Source organism: Lottia gigantea, assembly GCF_000327385.1.
Source record: "Lottia gigantea unplaced genomic scaffold LOTGIsca_25, whole genome shotgun sequence".
NCBI classification, from domain to species: Eukaryota; Metazoa; Mollusca; class Gastropoda; family Lottiidae; genus Lottia; species Lottia gigantea.
In genome coordinates this window covers 2,365,639-2,387,508 of record NW_008708752.1, presented here as the reverse complement: position 1 = coordinate 2,387,508, position 21,870 = coordinate 2,365,639, and the positions used below count along the sequence as shown (strand labels likewise).

Sequence of the window (21,870 nt, the reverse complement as noted above, 5' to 3'; positions counted from 1 at the left end):
TGATCTCTATTTCCCTTACATGATTATTTATTAATAAAAGCACTTCCAATCTGAACAACTGATCTTGAATAATGAAAAACATTCATGTCACATATTTCACTAACATGATCTTCTCGATATTAAGAAAATTTAAGTATTTTGCTTCTTGGAATATATACATTGTTCTTTCCATGCCACATTGCTTTCACTCTGAATTTGTCACAACATGTTCCAAACTCCAGCAGGAAATCACAAGCCCTGAATAAATAGCCTGTTGAAAATGATGCTGTATTATTATTCAGTTCTTAGATGATAATGAAGTTATGAAGATTGGGTGTGGCTAGGATGATTTTAATGGTGTAACAGCTTGATGTAATCTATTCACTGCAGTATGAACAATTTGTTGTAATGTTTCATTTTCACTTGTTACTTCCTAAAAACATAAAAAACAAAATTCTTTTTTAAATAATTTTTGGTAAAAATTGGACTGAATTAGGTTGAAGTTACAAAAGAATCAAAAAGTTGTATGATTGAACCCTAGACCTTCAAGTTAGCCAGCCCATGTCTAATCTAATGAGCCATCAAAGTTCCACTCAATCTTTTGAAATTGTGAATATCTAATATTTTAAACCAGGCTGATGATTCAAAGTTAGGTACTTACCAGTGTATCTAAATCTACAGTAGCTGTATTCTCATCTACTGTAACAGTCATTTTATCACCTCGTATTAATTTACTAGTGGCTTCTGGACCAAACATATCTTGTAACATATCTAACATACATTCTTGAAAGTGATGTTTATCAACACGGATAGCTCTAGGTACAGCTGAAAAATCAATAGTTATCCTGAAGAGTTAATTTGCATTACTGGCTAATGAAGCTCAATTTCAGATATATGTATCACTTCTTAAAAAAAATTAAGCATTCGTTAAGAATATTTGTAATGTGGTAATCCTGAAATCCATAAATATTGAGAAGACCATGATGGTTTAATCTAGAATAGGAGACCTTGGTGGCACTCGATTGGTGAGTTCTTAACATGTTCTGCATGTTCCAATTCTAGGGATCAATCAAATGGTACCAGATTTGTCACTTATACTACAGTTCTTTCATTTGACCTTACCTTTCTGAGGCATAGGATCTCGTTCTGCTCTTAATACTACAGTTACTACAGCATCAGCATACATATCAGTCACTGGGTTAGATATCCACTGGAAACATGGAAAAGAAAATTATGCAAGATAAAAATATCATTAAACAGTAATTGTTAAACATAAAGTGTAGTATTCATTATAGTCAATTGGTAAGAAAGGAATAAAGGGTAAATAAAGGAATAAAATGGAGACATGGAAAATGGTCCAGCAAATCTTTTAGGGAGGTTCTGATGCACAGTCAGAAACTTTACATGACATTAATCCAGTCGACCCAAGATTGGTAATTTGGGAATGATCAATGCCAAGCTGTTTGATTTAGGACAAGGATTAATTGAAAGGATCTTCAAAGTATCTAAGTTGCTATCCTTGTAAAAATGGTTTATTTATTCTGTAAATAAAACCACAAAATTTTTCTTACCTCCACTACCACCATTCGGGGTTCGAATATAATAGTAACACTCTTAAAGACACGTAAAGCAGGTTTTTCCTTGACTTTAGTATGTTCCATTTCACCCGCTAACTGTGTTAGATAGAACTGTAATAATGGTATAGTTCCTGTATAAGCTATACTTAATCTTTGTGTCACTGTACTCATTGCTAGATCTGTATAATCTGAAATGGAAAGGAAAGTGATATGTTGTGCATTAACAACAATCTCTCATGCCTTGCCTAAATGTACTCATCCAAGTTGTTTAATGAAATGAAATGAAGTAATATTATGGTCATCAAAGGTCAATGTAAACGAGGAAGCCGTTCAGCTAATAAACAGTAGTTATTTATAGTTAACTTTTTCACAAACATCTGTGAACCACTAAAGTATTCCCAAGAGGAACATATCAACCCAGTCTTAACTTACTAGGTAAATCTTCAGGTGCCACAACATGATAATTAAAATTTCTTTTAACCAAGATACCAGAGATCTGTTGACCATCAGTAGGTTTCTGTGAAGCCAGATTACCAACTACCTAAAAGTACAATATCACATGTTATTAAAAACTGTCAACAACAAGTAAAACAGCAGACAATCTTCTGGTCCAAACTGGCAAGAGCTAAGGAGCATCAGACGTCTTTCCTAAAACTGGCAGGAGTTACAGAGGCTTTTTCATGAAGTCACGAAAAATTATAAAAAAAATTTAATAATTCTTTGGAATTATCAAAATTTCATAACACTAACTTTTATGTAAAATTGCAAAAGAATAGGTAAGTACCTTTGCCATTTTTTCTCCTCTGAAATGTAACTCAACACCGACTGTATTTCTAGGATTGTGAACTTCCATTTTATAATCTTCATTATCTTCATATTCTCTTTGTAACGCTGCCTTTAATCTACTCATTTCATTAGCTTCACCGTGAACTAACACCTTTAATACAAACACAAAATATGATTTGTGAAATCGCCAACAAATTTCTGAAACGATTACAGCTTAACCATAATGCCCTAAAAATAGATAGGTTGGATGACTTGGAGTAGGACAAATGGATCAAAAGATACATTGGATGTTTGAAAGGATAAAACAGAGAAGCAAAAATGCCTATTGCATATGTGTCAACTTACTACATGAGGTGGTTGTAAAGCTCGTAAAAATTCACTGGTTTGTTGGTAATCAGCATGAGCTGAGAATGAGATATAGTCTACAGAACATCTCATTGGTAATTTATGACCATTCATTGTTACTATTTCATCTGGTTCTGATAATACATGCTGTAATAAAATTTACAATTACATTGAAAACTATACAACTTTTTCCTACACCTCAAGTAGAAGAATCTGTTTCAAGTGAATCCCATTAGGCTAATGAAGTTGAATGAAGTGTACTGTTCAGTCAGTAGCACATGAAGCCTTGGTTTATTGTCCAATCAGAAAGACTGTTATTCCATGTAAGCTACTTCGACTTGCATCACCTTCAAGGGAAACATGGTTAAAAATTGAATCGCATATCTGCACCTATGTAGGGACCTTCATGTGAGTGACCAAGCACTGAGCCACCAAAGCCTCAGAAACAGAAAAATAAATACCTTTGCTAACGTTCCTTCAACACAATAACCAGCTATAATACAACCGTTATGTTTACTAGTACACCACGCTTCAAATAACTCTCTAGATAAACCACTCTGCATCATACCAGGTGATGCTAACACAACAGATGGACCAATATCTTCAAACTGATCCATACTCTACAAGGAAAAAATGTTCTGAAAACACTTGTACACTATCAATTTTTACCTTTTTAAGATTATTCAAGAAGACAATTGTTGACATTGTGTTGGTTTTTCTGAACCTACACCACACACTCTTTTGCATTTTATCTTCGCTAAAGTGAATCACTTAATCTAGTGATCTTTCACAGAAACATTAATGACCAAAGATGCCAAGAGCTACTTTGTTATTTTTAAAAGGAGTTATATTTCCCATTTGGACAACAATGTAATTAACTCATTTTGTCAGTAAGAGAATAGACTGTAGTATGAAGGCTTTTTTCACAAAACAACTGGACAAAATATGGCTACATTTCATGGAGTCAAACACATTTTGGATAAAAAATGAGTCCAAGAATTGATTTTTCATTGCATTACTCAAGTTTTGATGTTTCTTAAAACAGTCAAATCATTCAAAAATCAAGAAAATTAGGGTTTTACCTTAAGATTAATAATATGTTTAAATACAAAGGGATTACTCATTGTGATTTGTTTACGTATTCTATCATTCATAGCATTAATATATGTCTGATAAACACTCATACATTTCTTAGCTAATGATGAAGCATAATATATAGGTATATCATGTAATTCAGGATGGATACTCCAATATTCATCTGAAACATAATAACATAATAATATATATATGTATATGATGTAAATTAGTTATCACAAAGGCCACTTGATATTATGAACGGCTCTTGTGATAGTGATAGCTTAGTTTTAGCGGAATTGCCAGAACCGTAGATTTAAGAAAATTAGAATGATTGAATCAACATTTAAAGCATAGAAAACCTCTTAAATATACCTTTTACGTATAATTTTGAGGGTTCTCATGAATTAAGTAATCTTTATAAATCATACAAAAGCTGTCTGACTTACCTAATATAAGTAGTAATTCCTGAGCTCTACCTAAAGCAAATACTGGTATTAAACATCTTCCACCTCTATTGACTATATCATGTACTAAACCAGTAAATCTACTCTCTCGGTCTTCACGTTTTTCATGTATATGTACACCATATGTTGATTCCTGTATGAAAATATGTCTTAAGAGATCAAATTTAGTATTGAAACAAAGCAACAACAATCAAATGATTCCTGTAAATCTTAAATGGTCCAATAGAATGCATACTCACAAAGTCAAAGTCAAGGTATCCCAAACTCTAAAAGACGAAGTTCGTATAGCTTGACATTGTGAAGATGTATAGAATGGGGTAACCCCCAAATAGTTAGTCTCTGCTTTATGTAGCACTTTTAGGACAAAAAACCTGGCATCAAATTGATCTACAATTCAATAAAAACATACCAGCATGTACATGAAAGTGTCCAATTCATGATTAACATTACCCCATGCAGAAATAAGCTTCACCAAATTTAGTAATATCCAGATTGGAAAATAACTGAATTACTACAAAGTCGTCTGCTGGTACTTATTTATACTATAACAGTAGAGACTTACAATAATAACTACATCTGGTTTAACATTAGGTAATTCAGCAGCCATTAAATGTCTGTCTTCTTGTCTAGAATAGTCACCAGTATACAAAATCTGAAATATAAATAAAAATCAAATAATATAAACATTTCAAAGTCATCGAGAGACTTTCCAGCAAAGTACTGACTTCTATTTTGGGTTGAAACAATTTAACAGACATGAGACAGATTCTCTGTAAATGTAAAGTATATTCCAGGACTGTTTATTTATCTGTATTTGCCAGTTATGTCTGATGGTATTTTCAAAATGACTAGCTACAATTTTGACCATGATTTTTTGGCAGTGGATTAGCCCAACCTATAGCCAGTTAGATATTGCCACATGCCAGGCATTCAAGTGCTGTGGGTTCGAATCCTCCTCAAGGCAAGAAAAATTCTTATTCCCTGGCCAGTGCTGTCGAAAGTCCGCCAGGTGACAGCTCTCAATCCCCCAAAATAAGGAAAATGTCTTCTGAAACAAAGGATAGTTTACCTTGACACCAGCTATTTCAATCATAAACATGGCTGCTCCTAATACATGACCAGCTGTATAGCACCAAAACTTAACTCCATTAATTTCAGTTTCCTACAGAAGGATAAACCAAGTTAAGATTCTGGTAAGATTTCAAAATCATAGAATAGTATAATAGGTTGACAATAATGATGACTTTGTTTAATCTATATAAAATGGTTTTACCTGATGAAAGTTGACAGTTTCTATTTTATCCATTGAATTTACTAAATCAGCCTCAGTATATAACATATCATCAGTTGATATATTACTGAAATATTAACAAAATAACATATCATCAGTTGATATATTACTGAAATATTAACAAAATAACATATCATCAGTTGATATATTACTGAAATATGAACAAAATAACATATCATCAGTTGATATATTACTGAAATATGAACAAAATAACATATCATCAGTTGATATATTACTGAAATATGAACAAAATAACATATCATCAGTTGATATATTACTGAAATATGAACAAAATAACATATCATCAGTTGATATATTACTGAAATATTAACAAAATAACATATCATCAGTTGATATATTACTGAAATATTAACAAAATAACATATCATCAGTTGATATATTACTGAAATATTAACAAAATAACATATCATCAGTTGATATATTACTGAAATATTAACAAAATAACATATCATCAGTTGATATATTACTGAAATATTAACAAAATAACATATCATCAGTTGATATATTACTGAAATATGAACAAAATAACATATCATCAGTTGATATATTACTGAAATATTAACAAAATAACATATCATCAGTTGATATATTACTGAAATATTAACAAAATAACATATCAGTTGATATATTACTGAAATATTAACAAAATAACATATCATCAGCTGATATATTACTGAAATATTAACACAATAACATATCATCAGTTGATATATTACTGAAATATTAACACAATAACATATCATCAGTTGATATATTACTGAAATATTAACAAAATAACATATCAGTTGATATATTACTGAAATATTAACAAAATAACATATCATCAGTTGATATATTACTGAAATATTAACAAAATAACATATCATCAGTTGATATATTACTGAAATATGAACAAAATAACATATCATCAGTTGATATATTACTGAAATATTAACAAAATAACATATCAGTTGATATATTACTGAAATATTAACAAAATAACATATCATCAGTTGATATATTACTGAAATATTAACACAATAACATATCATCAGTTGATATATTACTGAAATATTAACACAATAACATATCATCAGTTGATATATTACTGAAATATTACTGAAATATTACTGAGTTCAAAGGTTAAATGTTGGTCACTTACCTAACTTTAACATAATCTGATAATAGCCATCTATAGATAGCTTTAGAGGCATGGGTCATAAAACATCGACCTTTGAACTTAGTTTTCTCTAAGAAAAATGGCAGTGCTCCACAATGATCAAGATGAAAGCTGAAATAAGAATGAATAAATCATGTCACATTTATAGAAAATCTGTCAGTTATTCATTTGATTTGTTTTAACTAAGTCAATTTTAGCTTCCAAAAGTGCCTTCAGAATAAAAAACATGGATCATCTGTATAAGCTACAATAACCGACAAGTGTTGCCACTTGTACAAAAGTATGAAAAATCTACAACTTTGCCGTTCCATATGAAATGAAATGACTTAAGAGGGTCATTATGTTAACCCTCCTGCATTATATTGAGCCAGATGAAGAGATGACCATTGGTTACAAAATACCAATACTAGTACCAGTACAAGCTAAAAGATGACTTACTGACTGACTAATAACAGATCTATATCTTCAACATCAACTGAATCTAAAAATGGTAAAGAGGCATAACCATTCATACCAGGATGTATCCCACAATCCAACTGAAAAATAGAACAAAGTTGCAAAGAATAAGTTATAAACATCTTTTAAATTTGAAATCTGAAAAAATGACCAAATAATGCCATGATAATGAATCTTTTTAAAAAAAATTTCTTAGTTTCAAAATTTAAATATTGTGCTAGAAGCTGATAGATCCGGTTGTTAAAATAAAAAAAGTAAAATACTAAATGTATAGAATGCTAACTAAAACAAAAAAGTTCAAAGTCTGATGTTGAATGAAAGGGAAAAAATCATACCATGATTTTCTTGCCTTTGAATTTTAACATAATACATGATCTTCCTACTTCCTGGCCAGCACCCCTAAAAAAAATTATGTAAGCTTATGTTTATGAAGCATATCATGACAAATAACTTTTATACAGTTTAACTAAAGACCTTTAAAATAGCCTTAATAAAGAACCTTATTTTTAAATGATCTCAAATTGTTCACAAAAACATGAACACAAACATGTCTATGAAGTCTTCGCACATTAAATTTGTGCCCACAGCCACATGCATAGCCAGTGGCAGAGCCAAAGGGGGGCAGACTGGGCAGCCGCACCCCCTGCAACCCTAAAAGCATGTTTTCTGGCAAAAATCTCATAACTACATTAGAAATTCTGACAACTCAGATATTTCCCCCCTCAGACGTAAACCTGGCTCCGCCGATGTGCATAGCAACTGCAGTCAGCGATCTTGAAAGTTACACAACTGTTAAATAATGACAAATCAACAACCAGCAGCCACCAACTAGACATGTAAATATATGCTTTGTGATTTATTATGTTTCTGCTGAATGAGATACTGTGAGTCTCTGTGATACCTCCAAATGAACATTTAGCAGAGAAATACAATTCAAAACAAACTCAACGAGAATTATGTCAATTCTGGAATATTCATATTACTCACAGGGGTTGTATAATTAACTGTTCCCCTTCCTCGGCGGGGATAATAACAGTTTCTGGTTTGGTTTGTTCAGCCATGATTATCTCTCCATTCTATAACATTGAGCACCTGGTCAAATTCATTAGACACTTTGTGGATTCTATAGTATTTCCGTACATATTTGTGATTTCATACTTTTTATGGAAAGAAAAATAAAATAAACATCAAATTTTTAAGCAAGTCTACAAAAAACATTACCAGTGTAACTATTTGATCAGAAAAATTGTAAATTAAATCAACAAAGTCACCAAAACTGAAAACTTATAGAATTATGTATATTTCGTATCGGAGTTATTTTGCAAAAAAATTATGAAAACCATTGAGTTAAGATTGCAGCCTTTTTATCTGTCGAATTGATTGGTTTGTTAGTTTTTTAATTTTTAAACTCGCACACAAATCAAAACGAACAAAAGTCATATGAAGGTTATTTGAAGGTTTGTCTTTATTTTTTGGTTATAGTAAATTTAATATAATTATTTTTACAAATCACATTTTTATACTGTGCAAAAAGACAGGCGTTAGATTTTTAAGTTTGAAATATATTTCGTTTTTATCACGAGAAATATATACATTTTAAGGAACCAATATGTCTGCGCCCATGAAACAAGATCTAAAATGTAAAAAAATAGTATAACCCCTCTATAGTTTCCCAAAATATGTCATCTTCTCAATGTCAAACTAGTTTTGTGCTAGATGACAGGTTAACGTTTGCTTCCAGCGGATGCTGATTGTTGAGTTGACATGTAGACGAGTTGACTGGTAATTACTTCGCAAACTATGTCTATGTATTAGGCTCCAAATAATACTGTAAGTCTTAGAATGTCTTTGATGATTATGTCTTAAAAATTTGTTTACTATTTTCGGTTGGATTGTCCAGGGTAAAAATGTGTTTCTTTTCAATGTAAACTTAAAAAAAATTATATTTTTATCAACGCAAATACATTCTAAGACTAACAGTACTATTGTGAGGCTGATATTCCAAGTATCTTGAAAAATGTTACAAAAAAATTCATAAAACTTTTTGCTTTGCTCAGACATTTTTCTGTGAAATATTAGGCTAAAATCTAAACTTTGTAAACTCAGTGGTTTTAAAATACATACAACATTAATTTTGCATGACTTTTAACAGCAAACAGATCAATCACCGATTTTAGGCTTAAATTGTATTTGCCTCCAATCTTTCTCTTCCACCTTGGCCCTTAGTAAGAAATAAGATTTGATGATTTTTCCTTTGAAATGGACCTTTATTTCGAACAAACCATTTTCTAATGTCAAATCATATTGTAACTTCGAATTTCTGTTTTGATTTGAAGACAAATCTACTATACAAGCCTTGTAGAGATGATGAATGCTGCCCATTATATAATATATATATGATTGTATGTGTTTTCATTTCTTTTGTCATTATAAGAATATGCTGATGTATTTTGCAGATACTTAAATGTAAGAGTTAAAAGAGTCATCAAAATGAAATTTTTTGTGAGCCTTATTAAAACATTGCAGAACCAAAGCACCATTGCATCCAGACATGTGTTATCTTACCACCATAGAAGTTATTGTGTATTGAATCAACAGTATTATTCTGTGAAGAAAGCACTAATTGCCAAATCAGAGAAACTCAAACCTCGAGTAGGCATCAACATTACTAGACTGTATGCAACAGCATTGGCTGAACGTTTAACTATTTTCAATCCAGAATATGAACAGTATCTTAGGGGGTTCAATGATGAATTGGAGGGTTTAAATCACTTAACAGCAGAACACAAAGCTGGGTATGGGAAATCACTTTCTAGTAAACGAGAAGAGCTTCACAGAATTGTAAATCTGGCTAATATTTTATGTGAAAGAGCCAGTGATTTTAAGGAACTGTCTTCTATGGAAAGTAAGTGGCCCAACCATTAGTCTGTATCTTTACCTTGGAGAAAGATTTTTATAGATAGCATTATTTCATGACTTAACTTATTTTGCCAAGAGAGTAATGAAAATCAGAAGGAAAAGTTTATTATGATTATGGTGCTGTGACAAGGTTGAAGTTCTGTGACCAGGAAAAAGCTTGAGATGCTGTGATCATGGGACAAGCTTGAGGTTGTATGACCAATTAACAAGCTTAAAGTTCTGTGACCAAAAGAGAAGCTCAAAGTCATTTAACTTGATTGCCATTAGAGCACAATTATAGCTATTCTGACACGTTTTCAGAATTAACATTTGACGTCTTATTTATCTGCAATAAAGAAAAAACAAGAATTGTGACAACTGTTTAAATGTTTAAGTCATTGTCTACATTCTCATGCACGTTCTTAATTTCTTCTTATTTGATTTTAGGTAGCCAAAATGATAAAGAAATTAAACAGATGATAGAAGATGATATTTTAAATTGTCAAGCAGAAATAGAAGAGTTGCAAAAAAAGGTAAAAATGTTTCTTTAGATCAAGGAAGCTCAGCAGAGTGCAAAACAGTTTAAGATCTTTAGCCCTGTGTAGAATACAGATACTAACCCAACCACATATTTTTTGCAATTTTCCTACTTAGACATAGGGATGAAAAACCACTTTTAAGGAAAGAGAACAAATGATAAGTGCTTACCTAAACAATGGCTCAAGATGCAAGATGAAAAGCAGTTTCTGAAGTATTAGGATTCATAGCTTCTTATTTTGTGTATTATATTAAGCATCAATGGCAGGTGTGGTGCCAGGCAGGGTATGCTTACTCTTTTAGACACCTGATACCACTTTTCATTATGAATTACATTCGACTATATCATTGATTTAATTCCTCATATGAATGAATTATTTGCTGCTACGAATGGTAATTTGGATTTCTGGTTTTAAGGTTTGCAGCTCTCTTTAGTACTCGGGTTTTTATAGCACTGGTTTGAATTCATTTAACTCAATATTTGATTGTTGTGCACATTTACTAACTCGACACAATGACATAATTTCAGGTTGTCAAGCTTATAGTAGGTGAAGTTAAAACTGATCAGAATGATATTATATTAGAATTAAGTTGTGGGGTAGGAGGTGCAGAAGCCATGTTATTTACTAGAGATATCTTTAATATGTATATCAAATATATTCAATATAAAGGATGGTCACATGAAGTTTTAACATATGATAAAACTGTTGAAGGTGAGTGCTATTAAAGGTATTGTAAAGAGGTTTTCTAAATTTTTTTTGTGTATCAGGTACAATGACAGTATCAATTTGCATCATTCCAATTTTCAATCAGACGTCTGTGGTTGTAGCAATTCTACTAAAACTAAGTGTTTTATGACAAACCTCTCCGATTAAAGAATATAATGTGCCATTCTGACTAGAAAATATTTTGTGTGTTGTAGGGGGTCTGCGAAAAGCTGAAATAGAGGTCAATGGTGATTTTGTGTTCAAGTATTTGAAATATGAAGGCGGCGTTCATAGAGTTCAACGTGTACCACAAACAGAAAAATCTGGTAGAATTCACACAAGTACCATGACAGTAGCTGTTCTTCCTCAACCATCAGAGGTATAACAATACTGAATAACACTACTTCACACTAATCCTGTCCAAATTTCCCTGTGAACACCACAATGATATTGACTTCAATGATAATAAAATTTTACAAAGCATGAAATGATTAATATGTGTATATGAGATTTCGGATGATAATGATATTCAAATATTTTTGACACTATTCATACAATACTATTTAATTTCAAAACTACCATTTTATCAATCAGAAATTACAATTTGAATAAGTAGGTCACCATGCTGATATTCCTTTTGTAATAATTGGCAGATTGATGTAGTAATACAAGATAAAGATTTAAAAATTCAAACATTCAAATCTCAAGGCTCTGGGGGTCAAAGTGTAAATAAAACAGACAGCGCTGTTAGAATGGTACATCTTCCAACTGGTAAGTTTTCTGTTAGTGAAAATTATTAAAAGTATTATTAAGATATAATTTTTTATGTGTATCATGGACACTGATAGGATCAGTTTGCACCATTCCACTAAACAACTAGACATCTGTGGTTCCTGCAATTAAAAATCCTCCACTAAAACTAAGTGTTTGATGATTTCACTAATTGCAAATGGCTGAAATAGAGGCAAATGTTTCAAACTAGTTTGAAATGTTTTTATGTTATTAATTGATCAATCTTCAGGTACGGTAATTGAATGTCAAGAATCCAGGTCTCAAATAGAAAATAGAGCAAAAGCCCTAAAATATCTTAGATCAAGGTAAAGTTTTTATGGATTCCAATGATTGTTTGATTGTAAACATGTCTGTAATGTCATAACAGTCCTCTTGATATTAACTACATCACATAGACTTCATTTTTGCACAAATTTTGTCCTTGTGCATGAAGTCTGCTTTATCTATTTTTGGTTGTAATTGTCGACAATTCACATTATTTCATCTCAGTTTACCAGACTCTTTTATGTATTGTATGATTATTGACTTAATTGTAAGAATACATTTATGGATATGTTCCTCTTCACCAACTTTGACTACAACCTTGACAAATAGCGTCCTTTCATGTATCAGTTATTTGGTTGGATTGTATGCCAGCTAAAACAGCCAATCATAGTTCTCAACTGTGCACATTATGGCTTATTGTTTACAGTCTTTCTGTTCGATACTCTAATTGGCTGTATTTTGTAATGTACAATCCTACCAAATCGTTGCATTTACAGTGTTTTGTGATACAATAAAGGTGACTATCGAAGTCAAGGTATAAGAATAGATTTGAAGCTTGACATTGTGAAGATAGATTTGCTTGTTTAAAACCATTTTGAAATCATTGGTTAATAACTATTTCATACAATTCTTTGGCATTTATAATTTCTTATTTCCTTTTTCTATTTTAGGCTTTATCAAAAAGAATTAGAAGCCCAGTTATCACAGGTATCAAATGCAAGAAAATTACAGGTTGGAACAAGTGGTAGATCAGAAAAAATTCGTACCTATAATTTTCAACAGGACAGAATTACAGATCATCGTATTCATGTTAATTTATCACATATTGAAGGGTTTTTAAATGACGGAGCTGAATTAGACAGTTTATTAGAAGATATTATAGATTATACAAATAATCAAACATTAGAGGCCTTGATTGATGAATATCACCAAAATCTTAAGAAACAGGGAAAAATGAAGAAGTAATGTTTTCCACATGTTGATTCTCAACATTTGGACTTTTTGATCCTACGTTATTATTTAATTGTTTTAGTGGATAGTTATTGTAATAAATTATATTTATGCAGTTAAGTTACCTTATTTTGTGTGTCTACAGAAATGTGTGTTACAGGTGACCTCCGCATTTGCATGTTTTGATAAACGTGTTATCTCTACGTCAATATAACTTGAGTAAAATATATAGATATCTCAACTTTCATGTAAATATAGACTTGTAACATCAAATTAACACTAAATGCTACAGAATAAAGATTGATTATTGCATTTTAGTCAATTGCTGCCTAAATGATGCTCAAAAGATTCAGCGTATGATATTGAAGTAGTAGGTATGCCAATGTATTATCAGAATGCCTACAGACCATAATAAATTAAAGTTATCCCCCTTTGACTACTCATTATTAGTAATGTTCTTTGGCACAGACCACAAAATCTGTGTTGTATCAGTGTGAATAGATGAAGGTTGAAATGCTTGTCTTAGGCATATTTTGGATTCCATGCATTTCCTATAATTAAAAATTAAAATCTGACGTCCACTTCTATTACTGACACGTGCATGATTTTATGAAGCATTTTTTTCATCTAACTGGTGTTACAATTGAATACTATGGCACGTCTTTGTCTATAATGTCATAATAATAAATCCTCATCTTCAACCTCAAATTTCTTAGTCGGAGCCGTGGTGGCTCGTTTTCTCGTTAATCTGGCGGTCCAGGGTTCAATCCCGGCGTAGGTCAAGATAATACCTTCGGATTTTTCAACCTGGTTTCAGTGATGCAGGTAGGAGGGGCTGAGATGAAAAGGCGTCTAGTCGTCCGAGGCCCCGTGTGCAACAGGCTGTGCACTTTAAGGATCCCTCGACAGATAGAAATCGAAAAAGAGCAGGCTAATGTCGCTGTCCTGGCAAAATTTTCCCTCATTGCCCGCCGTTGACCGTTTTCATTAGCCCACATTCATTTCATTTTAATTTTCAAATATTTTTTACGCTTGCCAAGTTTTGTACTATTGCAGTATAATAAGATGCTTGTATCCATCGTATCCCGAATACGGATTTTGACAAGTCATATTTACCCCGACGAATGGGTGTGTGGTTTGGACACGATGGCTTGTATCCTGTCTCTGTAAATTAGTGAATTGACTACACAGTTCAGTAATATATTACGTAGGCTTGGGTTTGAATTGCATACATTTTTTAATTCCATTATCCTCTTTATTTCTTGTAATATACCAATATTGAGCATCGTTTATACAAAAGGGTAGAAATATTCTGATACGTAATATACACTTGTAGCCTACAGCATATTCGTTAGCTGACCCGAGAGCTCAAAATTCTTCGTGTACAACGTATACAGCATATTCGTCAGCTGATCCGAAAGCTCAATATTCTTCGTGTAGAGCGTGTAGGCCTACAGCATATTCGTTCGCTGACCCGAGAGCTCATTATCTTTCGTGTATAGCATATTCGTCAGCTGACTCGAGAGCTGAATAGTGTTCGATTGAGTGTAATTTTCAAGGCTATTTGATAAGGTCGATCGATGTTTCCACAATGTATAGGCCTATGTGCTAGTCTGGGCTTCTTGTCTTCTATATGTACTTGCTTGATTGCTAATCTGTAAAAGGATGGTCCAAAACACCTGCCTTAATCCAGCCTCTGGTGAATATTATTATAGTTGACAGTAGTATATAGAGTTAGACAAAAATATACCCTGTTTAAGTGGGATTTTGCACATGTCCAAAGCTGCGTTTTTTTTAGCATTAACATTAACGTAAATTATCTTCTCCGTGATTGCATAATATTAGTTTTGGGCGTCACCTTAACTTTCGTTTCGTTAGTATCACGTGACTATGTGACCTTTTAGCAGCGCACGCAGTTTAAATGGCCGATGCGAGATCAGTTTCATTAAAAAATATTATAAACCGGAGACGTGACATACATGGTGTAGGGAGAAAATAAGGGTATGACTGAACTGCAAAAACATTTATCTTTCCAAATAGATCTGGGTATTGCAGATCCGTCAAATAGGTTTAAATTCCTCGCACCTGTTGAGATGCGTAAATTCCCCATTTAACAGGGTCTGTTTTCTACATACGCCGACATCTTGTCCATTAAGCTGGAATAGATACAGATGTTTCAGTCTATAAAGGGGTTCAAGGATTGTCCAAGGAATGCCGATATCATTGAATTGGTCCCTTCTTACCATTATGGTCTTTACCATTGTGCAAAGCTGTTACGCTCATTAGGTTTAGCTTTTTTGGAGAAAATTCGACTGGCTCGACAATAAGGGATTCCAAGTATGTGTACGTACTGCACTGGTTATATTTTCTCTCAACGTACCATTAGACAAATCGGGAAGAGGTAAGAAGCAGTGGAACTAGAACATCATTTCATTTTACCCTGAGGGACTGTGTTAGGCATATGTACACGAATAGAAACTGGTCTGGCAACACTACTCTCATACCACGATGCCGGGTTATAAATTACATGTGTAAACCAGTATTCTACTACACGAATAAGTTTGGCCCTATTACATACAGATGCCTGTAATCATTAACATAATGTTGGCCTATACTATAGATTAGATAGATCCAGCCATTCATCCTTAAAATTTGTTACTTTCGTTGGTAGGCTATAGCTGTTTCTTGGGGATTATTTCGAATGAAATGGAGATTTCTACATCTCACTATGTGTTTATATCGCGAAGGCCTAGTTTGGGCACACACCATGGGTTTGATCAGAATGTCATGCACATCGAAATGACCTCAAGCGAATTAAGTTAAATTTACATGGACTCTGCCTGATTTAAATGGGATATAAAAGTGAAATATTGCCAACTATAAAATACAATCTATTCATTTTATGCCTTAGTTATAACTGATAGATCTAATACAGCTGATTGGCAAATTTCCATAAATGCCTCTCTTAATAAACTGTACCGTGTTGTACTAGGCCATTGTTTATCAGCTGGACATTAACCGAAACATACTATTAATTGCTTTCGACGCGGTGCATGTTAATTGCTCACTAGTAAATGGAGGCATATGTAACGGGTTTATGGCATAGGTAATTTATGCCAATTATTATCAGGCATGTTATAATGGCACACCTATGTTTGCATAAAGGATATCGGAAATATAAATTTAGCGTGAACATAGCATTAAGAGAATGGGCATAAACCACTTATAAATAGATCGAGTCACGTTACTATGTCGAACACGTATAATCTTAGCCAAACAGTCGATGTTAAATAATTATATGTCTTGGCTCTTAGCCAAATAATCTGACAGACACATTCATATAATATCTACTCAGGTCCAAATGAAAGTTGCGCGCCGCGTGAACGGATATTGGTTGGCAATTTGCCAAGAAACTTAAACCATAAAGGCCACGAGAAACATGACTCATTGAAAGAATTTTAGCACATGTCAACAGCGTGATAGCTTGGCAGTTTGCCAGGTCACATAAAAACGCGCCCAATTCTTATCTTAGCGAATAATGTTTGAGATATAGTTGAAATATTGGAGAGTTGCCAACTTCACATTTAACTTATCTTTTGTTCTTGACAGAGTGTGAGTATGGACATAAAGATCGATTTCTAGGATAGACCTCTGAACTGACATGTTTTATAACTAATTATAGTATCTGACTGACATTATAATGGCATGGACCATTGTATAATATCCAATTATCAGAACATGATACATAATATATAATTGGCAATGTGGCTTTGTGTGGGGTATTGCTGAACTTGTATGCCATGCAAATTATCGATCTACATAGTGTATTCAGAATTCTGCAGCCAACTATAATTATATCTTGACAATGTGTAAATCTTTAGTAGGCCTACTCTCTGACTACACTGTTTTCTGAAACACAAAATACTACAGAGAGTGTTAGATTGTCTTTGGATTGATGAAAATGTAAAACACTGAAAAAAAATATTAATTGTGAAAATGATTTTACAGGGGGGAATTTTCAGTCCGAAAAGTGGGCGATTTTCACGTGAATTTTCTGGGTGGAAAGCGTGTTTATGTCTTTTGTAAAACCACAGAACCTCACATTTCCATGGATCCGAAGACATTCTAAGAGAAATGGCATACGATTGAAAATTTTATTTTGAATATGTATGAAATGAAATTCCATTCAGAGCTCAATATAGTCAGACAGTAACTCCGGTCGAAGACGAAAGGAAATCAATCTGATGACATTCCATCGTGAAAGTTTTGCATTCGCGCTCTGCAACAGGGCCTTACTGAAACTGCAGCAAATTCTGAGTGTATCCACTCGTCAGCTATTAGTAATTTGTCTTTTTATCCACTCCGACAAAATGAAAAAATGTAAATTGTAACTCATCGTGGTAACTCAAGTAGGGCCTAACCTAATTTTAAGTCATTCAGATGATTAAATTAATTTCAATAGAAGTCATTCAGATCATTCAATTAGTTTCAATATAAGCTATTCAGATCATTCAATTAGTTTCATTCAATTAGTTTCAATATAAGCTATTCAGATCATTCAATTAGTTTCAATATAAGTCATTCAGATCATTCAATTAGTTTCAATATGAATCATTCAATAAGTTTCAATATAAGTCATTCAGATCATTCAATTACTTTCAATATAAGTCATTCAGATCATTCAATTAGTTTCAATATACCTTATTCAGATCATTCAGTTAACTTCAACATACGTTATTTAGATCATGCAATTAATTGCAATATAAGTCATTCATATTATTCAATTAGTTTCAATATGAATCATTCAGATCATTCATTTACTTCAATATAAGTCATTCAGATCATTCAATTCGCCTAAATTTAAGTTATTCAGATATTTTTCTTGCTGACAGCCATTCAATTAGGCGAAAATAAGTATATTAATATGGTAGGCCTACGTCTCTAAACATTCAACCGACAGACTTGCATTCAAGTCAATTATTTTCTTGAAAAGAACTCATTAATAGTGATAAAAAAATAATTTGATTCTCGTTTACGACACCAAAGGGTCAAATTGAATATTGTACAATATGATATAATGTTACAGATGACTGATACCTGGTTTAGGAATTCAATAGCCAGTCTAAAACTTATAGATGAAGGTCTTTTCTAGAAACTCTTCTACGATTTGATCTCGCCACAAAAAAAAAATGTTAGATTAAGCTATATATACCGGTACTTCACTAAGATATAGTGACTTCACCGACATCCACTTAATATTTAACTGAAAGACCATAGTGGTAAATAGGTTGCTCTGAACAGAAATTCATGCATAGCCTATGGCACATAGCTCCTGCTAACGCTTTCCCTATAAGCTAAAGCTTAATCATAATGCTCTCGGTTAAGGCGGTTTTAAACCGGTCCACAGTGAACATAATGATAATTATATCCGGTATTGACACGGTTCAGTGAACTAAATACAAACTTATTTTACATGAACAAAAGAAAGTTGTTTCCGTGTACATTATCATTGTATTGTCAGTGTCAGTCAGATAAATAGGCTGTTCTACAAAATTTTCCGCCAATCCTAGCTGAGTTAAACTAGTTCTAACCGGTTTTAACCAGTTTAGCCAGTTGAATCATGTTATCGTGGCTGATACTGGTTTCGATATTAATACTTGGCTCCTTGCCAAATCCGATAACAAAGACAACCGTATACACTCACTAGTAACTAGGCCTATAGTCTGACAGACATCAACCCGCACGATAACTAGTGGTTAGCATAGACATCAGACACCCGGTTCATTGTTTAGGATAGGTTTGCGGCGTGCACACGACAACCTTACCAAGATAACCTACCGGTATTTATAACTTGTGAATCTTGACTCGGGGTATAGCCCTGTGTTACGTGGGGTCAATGACTCTGTATCACAACCTTATCGGTGCTCAAACTTTTTTGTAGATTTGTTTTTAATTAATTTAACTCGTGCTCGACTAGAAAGAAAATGGAAACGGTTGCAAATACTTACAACTCTTGCATTTTATGTAAGAGCAGTTTGGTTGACAGGAATTCGTACTTGATGCCATGCATCCATTCTGTTTGTGAGGCTTGTATTAAACTGACGGAGAAAAATGGTGCCGAGAAGAATGGATCTGGAGATGGAAATAATTCACCGACAGTCGTTGTCAATTTAGCAGGTCAGTTTTGTTGATGAATGTTCTTCTTCGCCCCAACGTTGTGCTTAGTCCTTTTCGTTGACAATTTTCTTCAATATTTTAGAGTTCTGCAAATTATTGGCCTGTTTCACAACATAACAGAACGTTTATTATGTGTTTGCTAAGTTTGATGATAACTTGTGCACAAGCTTTGTGTTTTTCAGAACCCGCCAAAGTATCGTTTGCTCTCTTTGTGATTAAAGGGAGATAACTTTAGAAAAGTTCATTATATATTTAATTGTTATCTGAAGCCACTTATTTGTGCTGATTTAAAGCAGACTATTTCGACATTATTATTATTATTTTTTTAAAATTTCTTGAAAAATATTTTTACTTTTTTTAGATGAGATAACGTGTAAAGATTGCAAAGAAAAATTTCAAGTAGCTGAAATGGTTGAAAACCTTCTAACCAAGAAACCCTTGTCTGAAGCTGCAGTGCCTCCTGCAGAAGAAGTTGAAGTACACAAATGTACTGGTTGTGATGATTCAATTGATGCCACATCCCATTGTGAAGATTGTGAAGAGTGGCTTTGTGATCAATGTGTATTTGCTCACAAGCGAGTCAAAATAACAAAAGATCACACCATTACTAGTAAAAGTAACAACAATACTAAAGATGGCACTTCTAATGAAACTGCTACCTATTGTAAAATCCATAGACGTGAAAAATATAATTTCTTTTGTGAAACTTGTGACATGTTAACTTGTAGAGATTGTCAGTTAATGGAGCATAAAGAACACAAATATCAGTTTTTGTCTGAAGCAGCAGCCGTCTATAAGAATCAGACTGAAAGTTTGTTGAATATGTTGCATGTGAGACGAGACACTCTTCATCAATCGGCTTCCAAAATTCAAGAAAAACTAGCTTACGTTAAGTCACAAAAAGATGTGGTACGCGATGAGGTTCAGTCACAAGCCCGAAAACTAGTGGAACACGTCATTGAATTTGCTAAGCAAATCCTTCAAAATTTGAACTTTGTTTGTGATGCGGCTGGAAAACGGTTAGCTCAGGAAGGTGCAGAAGCCAGCTCTATGTTACTGAAAATAGATCATATGGCAACGTTTCTAAAATCTCTCAAAAATGAATCCAATGACCTAAGTCTTTTATACACTAAAAAGATAATACTCAAACAAGCTAATCATTTAGCTCAGTTGAACCTTGATCTTTTTTCTCTTAGAGGACAATTGAATTTGGAATACAGACATGATACTCAGTTCTTGTTCGCTAATCTCAATAAATTAGGTACAGTTTTTGTTAATGGAATGCGTTATCCCCCACCAAAAAATCAGCAAGGTCACCCACAACACCCTCAACAAATGCACCATAATTCACAGAATGGTGCAAATCAACACCAATTAGATGAAAGGCGGAAAGCTATGGCTCTGGCCATGCAAAGGGCAGCAATGAGTCAGCAACAACATCAGTATAATTCCAGAATGTCAATTGGGATGCAGCAACACCAGAATAGAGTTCCTCCACACCAGAATGGCCAGAGCTCTCTTCATAGGAATCAAGCTAATTTACCTTTTAATTGGCAAACCAGCAGAGGTTCTCATGGCATGCAATCAGCTTCCCAGAATTCATCTCAAAATAGTAATGTCCGTCTGCTCAGCCAGTCTTTAATGATGCAACAACCAGGACGTCATCAACAGCAACAGCAGCAACAGCAACAGCAATTCCAGTCAATGAAATTGAATACCAGACCAGTTCTCAATAATGTTGCTGCTAACATGTCTGCCAGTCCACAACTACTGTCATGGCCTGGATCTCGCAGTGCTGGTAAGTTTCAGTTGTCAGCTGTATTTTCTTCGATTATCATTTTGTTAAATTATTCTTTTTTAAAAACTCCGAATGAAATGTTTTTGATCGCATGCAAGAAGAAAAAGATTGAACAAACAATGTGTCATTTAGATTCCTTTAATTGTATGCAGGTAAAACCAAAACTACAGTTATCTTAGACCGTTCTGTTTTTAATTCCAGGTGCTTCTCCAAGATCAGAGTCAGATAATACAAGGTTAGTATTTTTAATTTTTATATTAAGAGAAAAACAACCCTTTTTTACAAGGATAACAAGTAGTTAAAATGCTTTCTATGAGCTAGTCCTTGACAGACTTCTTTTTATTGTGGAAACCTTCATGTATTTTCATTTACACTATATAAAATGAAATTTTCATTGAGATGTTATTACTTTACTATGATTGAAGATTAGTTTTAAAATGACCTTATTTTTCAGTAAAACCAACAGCACAGATGATGATTTCTTAGATTGTATAATCACAGCAGCTAAAATAAAAGGACAGAAGCTAGAGGACACTGTTGGAGTGGTGAGTTTCTTTTAATGCCTTGTTGCGAATATTGCATGGCTCTCTC

At 33.1% G+C, this 21,870-nt stretch overlaps 3 protein-coding genes across 3 annotated transcripts; 2 read left to right on the top strand and 1 right to left on the bottom strand.

Moving 5' to 3' along the window:
* Positions 1-127: 127 nt before the first annotated feature.
* Positions 128-8,216, bottom strand: LOTGIDRAFT_188747 (hypothetical protein; the record flags this gene model as incomplete). Its single annotated transcript, XM_009055725.1, has 17 exons — positions 128-412; positions 641-804; positions 1,102-1,189; positions 1,551-1,744; positions 1,989-2,097; positions 2,341-2,493; positions 2,688-2,834; positions 3,149-3,307; positions 3,770-3,945; positions 4,211-4,361; positions 4,791-4,880; positions 5,298-5,390; positions 5,502-5,586; positions 6,682-6,810; positions 7,138-7,235; positions 7,491-7,554; positions 8,143-8,216. The coding sequence occupies 17 exons, from the start codon at positions 8,214-8,216 to the stop codon at positions 320-322; spliced, it is 2,067 nt and encodes a 688-aa protein (XP_009053973.1). The 3' UTR covers positions 128-319.
* Positions 8,217-10,439: 2,223 nt separating this feature from the next.
* Positions 10,440-13,319, top strand: LOTGIDRAFT_117048 (hypothetical protein; the record flags this gene model as incomplete). Its single annotated transcript, XM_009055724.1, has 6 exons — positions 10,440-10,586; positions 11,120-11,303; positions 11,513-11,676; positions 11,951-12,068; positions 12,319-12,394; positions 13,025-13,319. The coding sequence occupies 6 exons, from the start codon at positions 10,440-10,442 to the stop codon at positions 13,317-13,319; spliced, it is 984 nt and encodes a 327-aa protein (XP_009053972.1).
* Positions 13,320-19,288: 5,969 nt separating this feature from the next.
* LOTGIDRAFT_117045 (hypothetical protein) lies at positions 19,289-20,666 on the top strand (the record flags this gene model as incomplete). The annotated part of the gene is made up of 2 exons (XM_009055723.1): positions 19,289-19,465; positions 19,848-20,666. Coding segments are annotated over 2 exons (996 nt in total), but the record flags the coding sequence as incomplete, so codon positions are not given.
* Between the last annotated feature and the right edge of the window lie 1,204 nt (positions 20,667-21,870).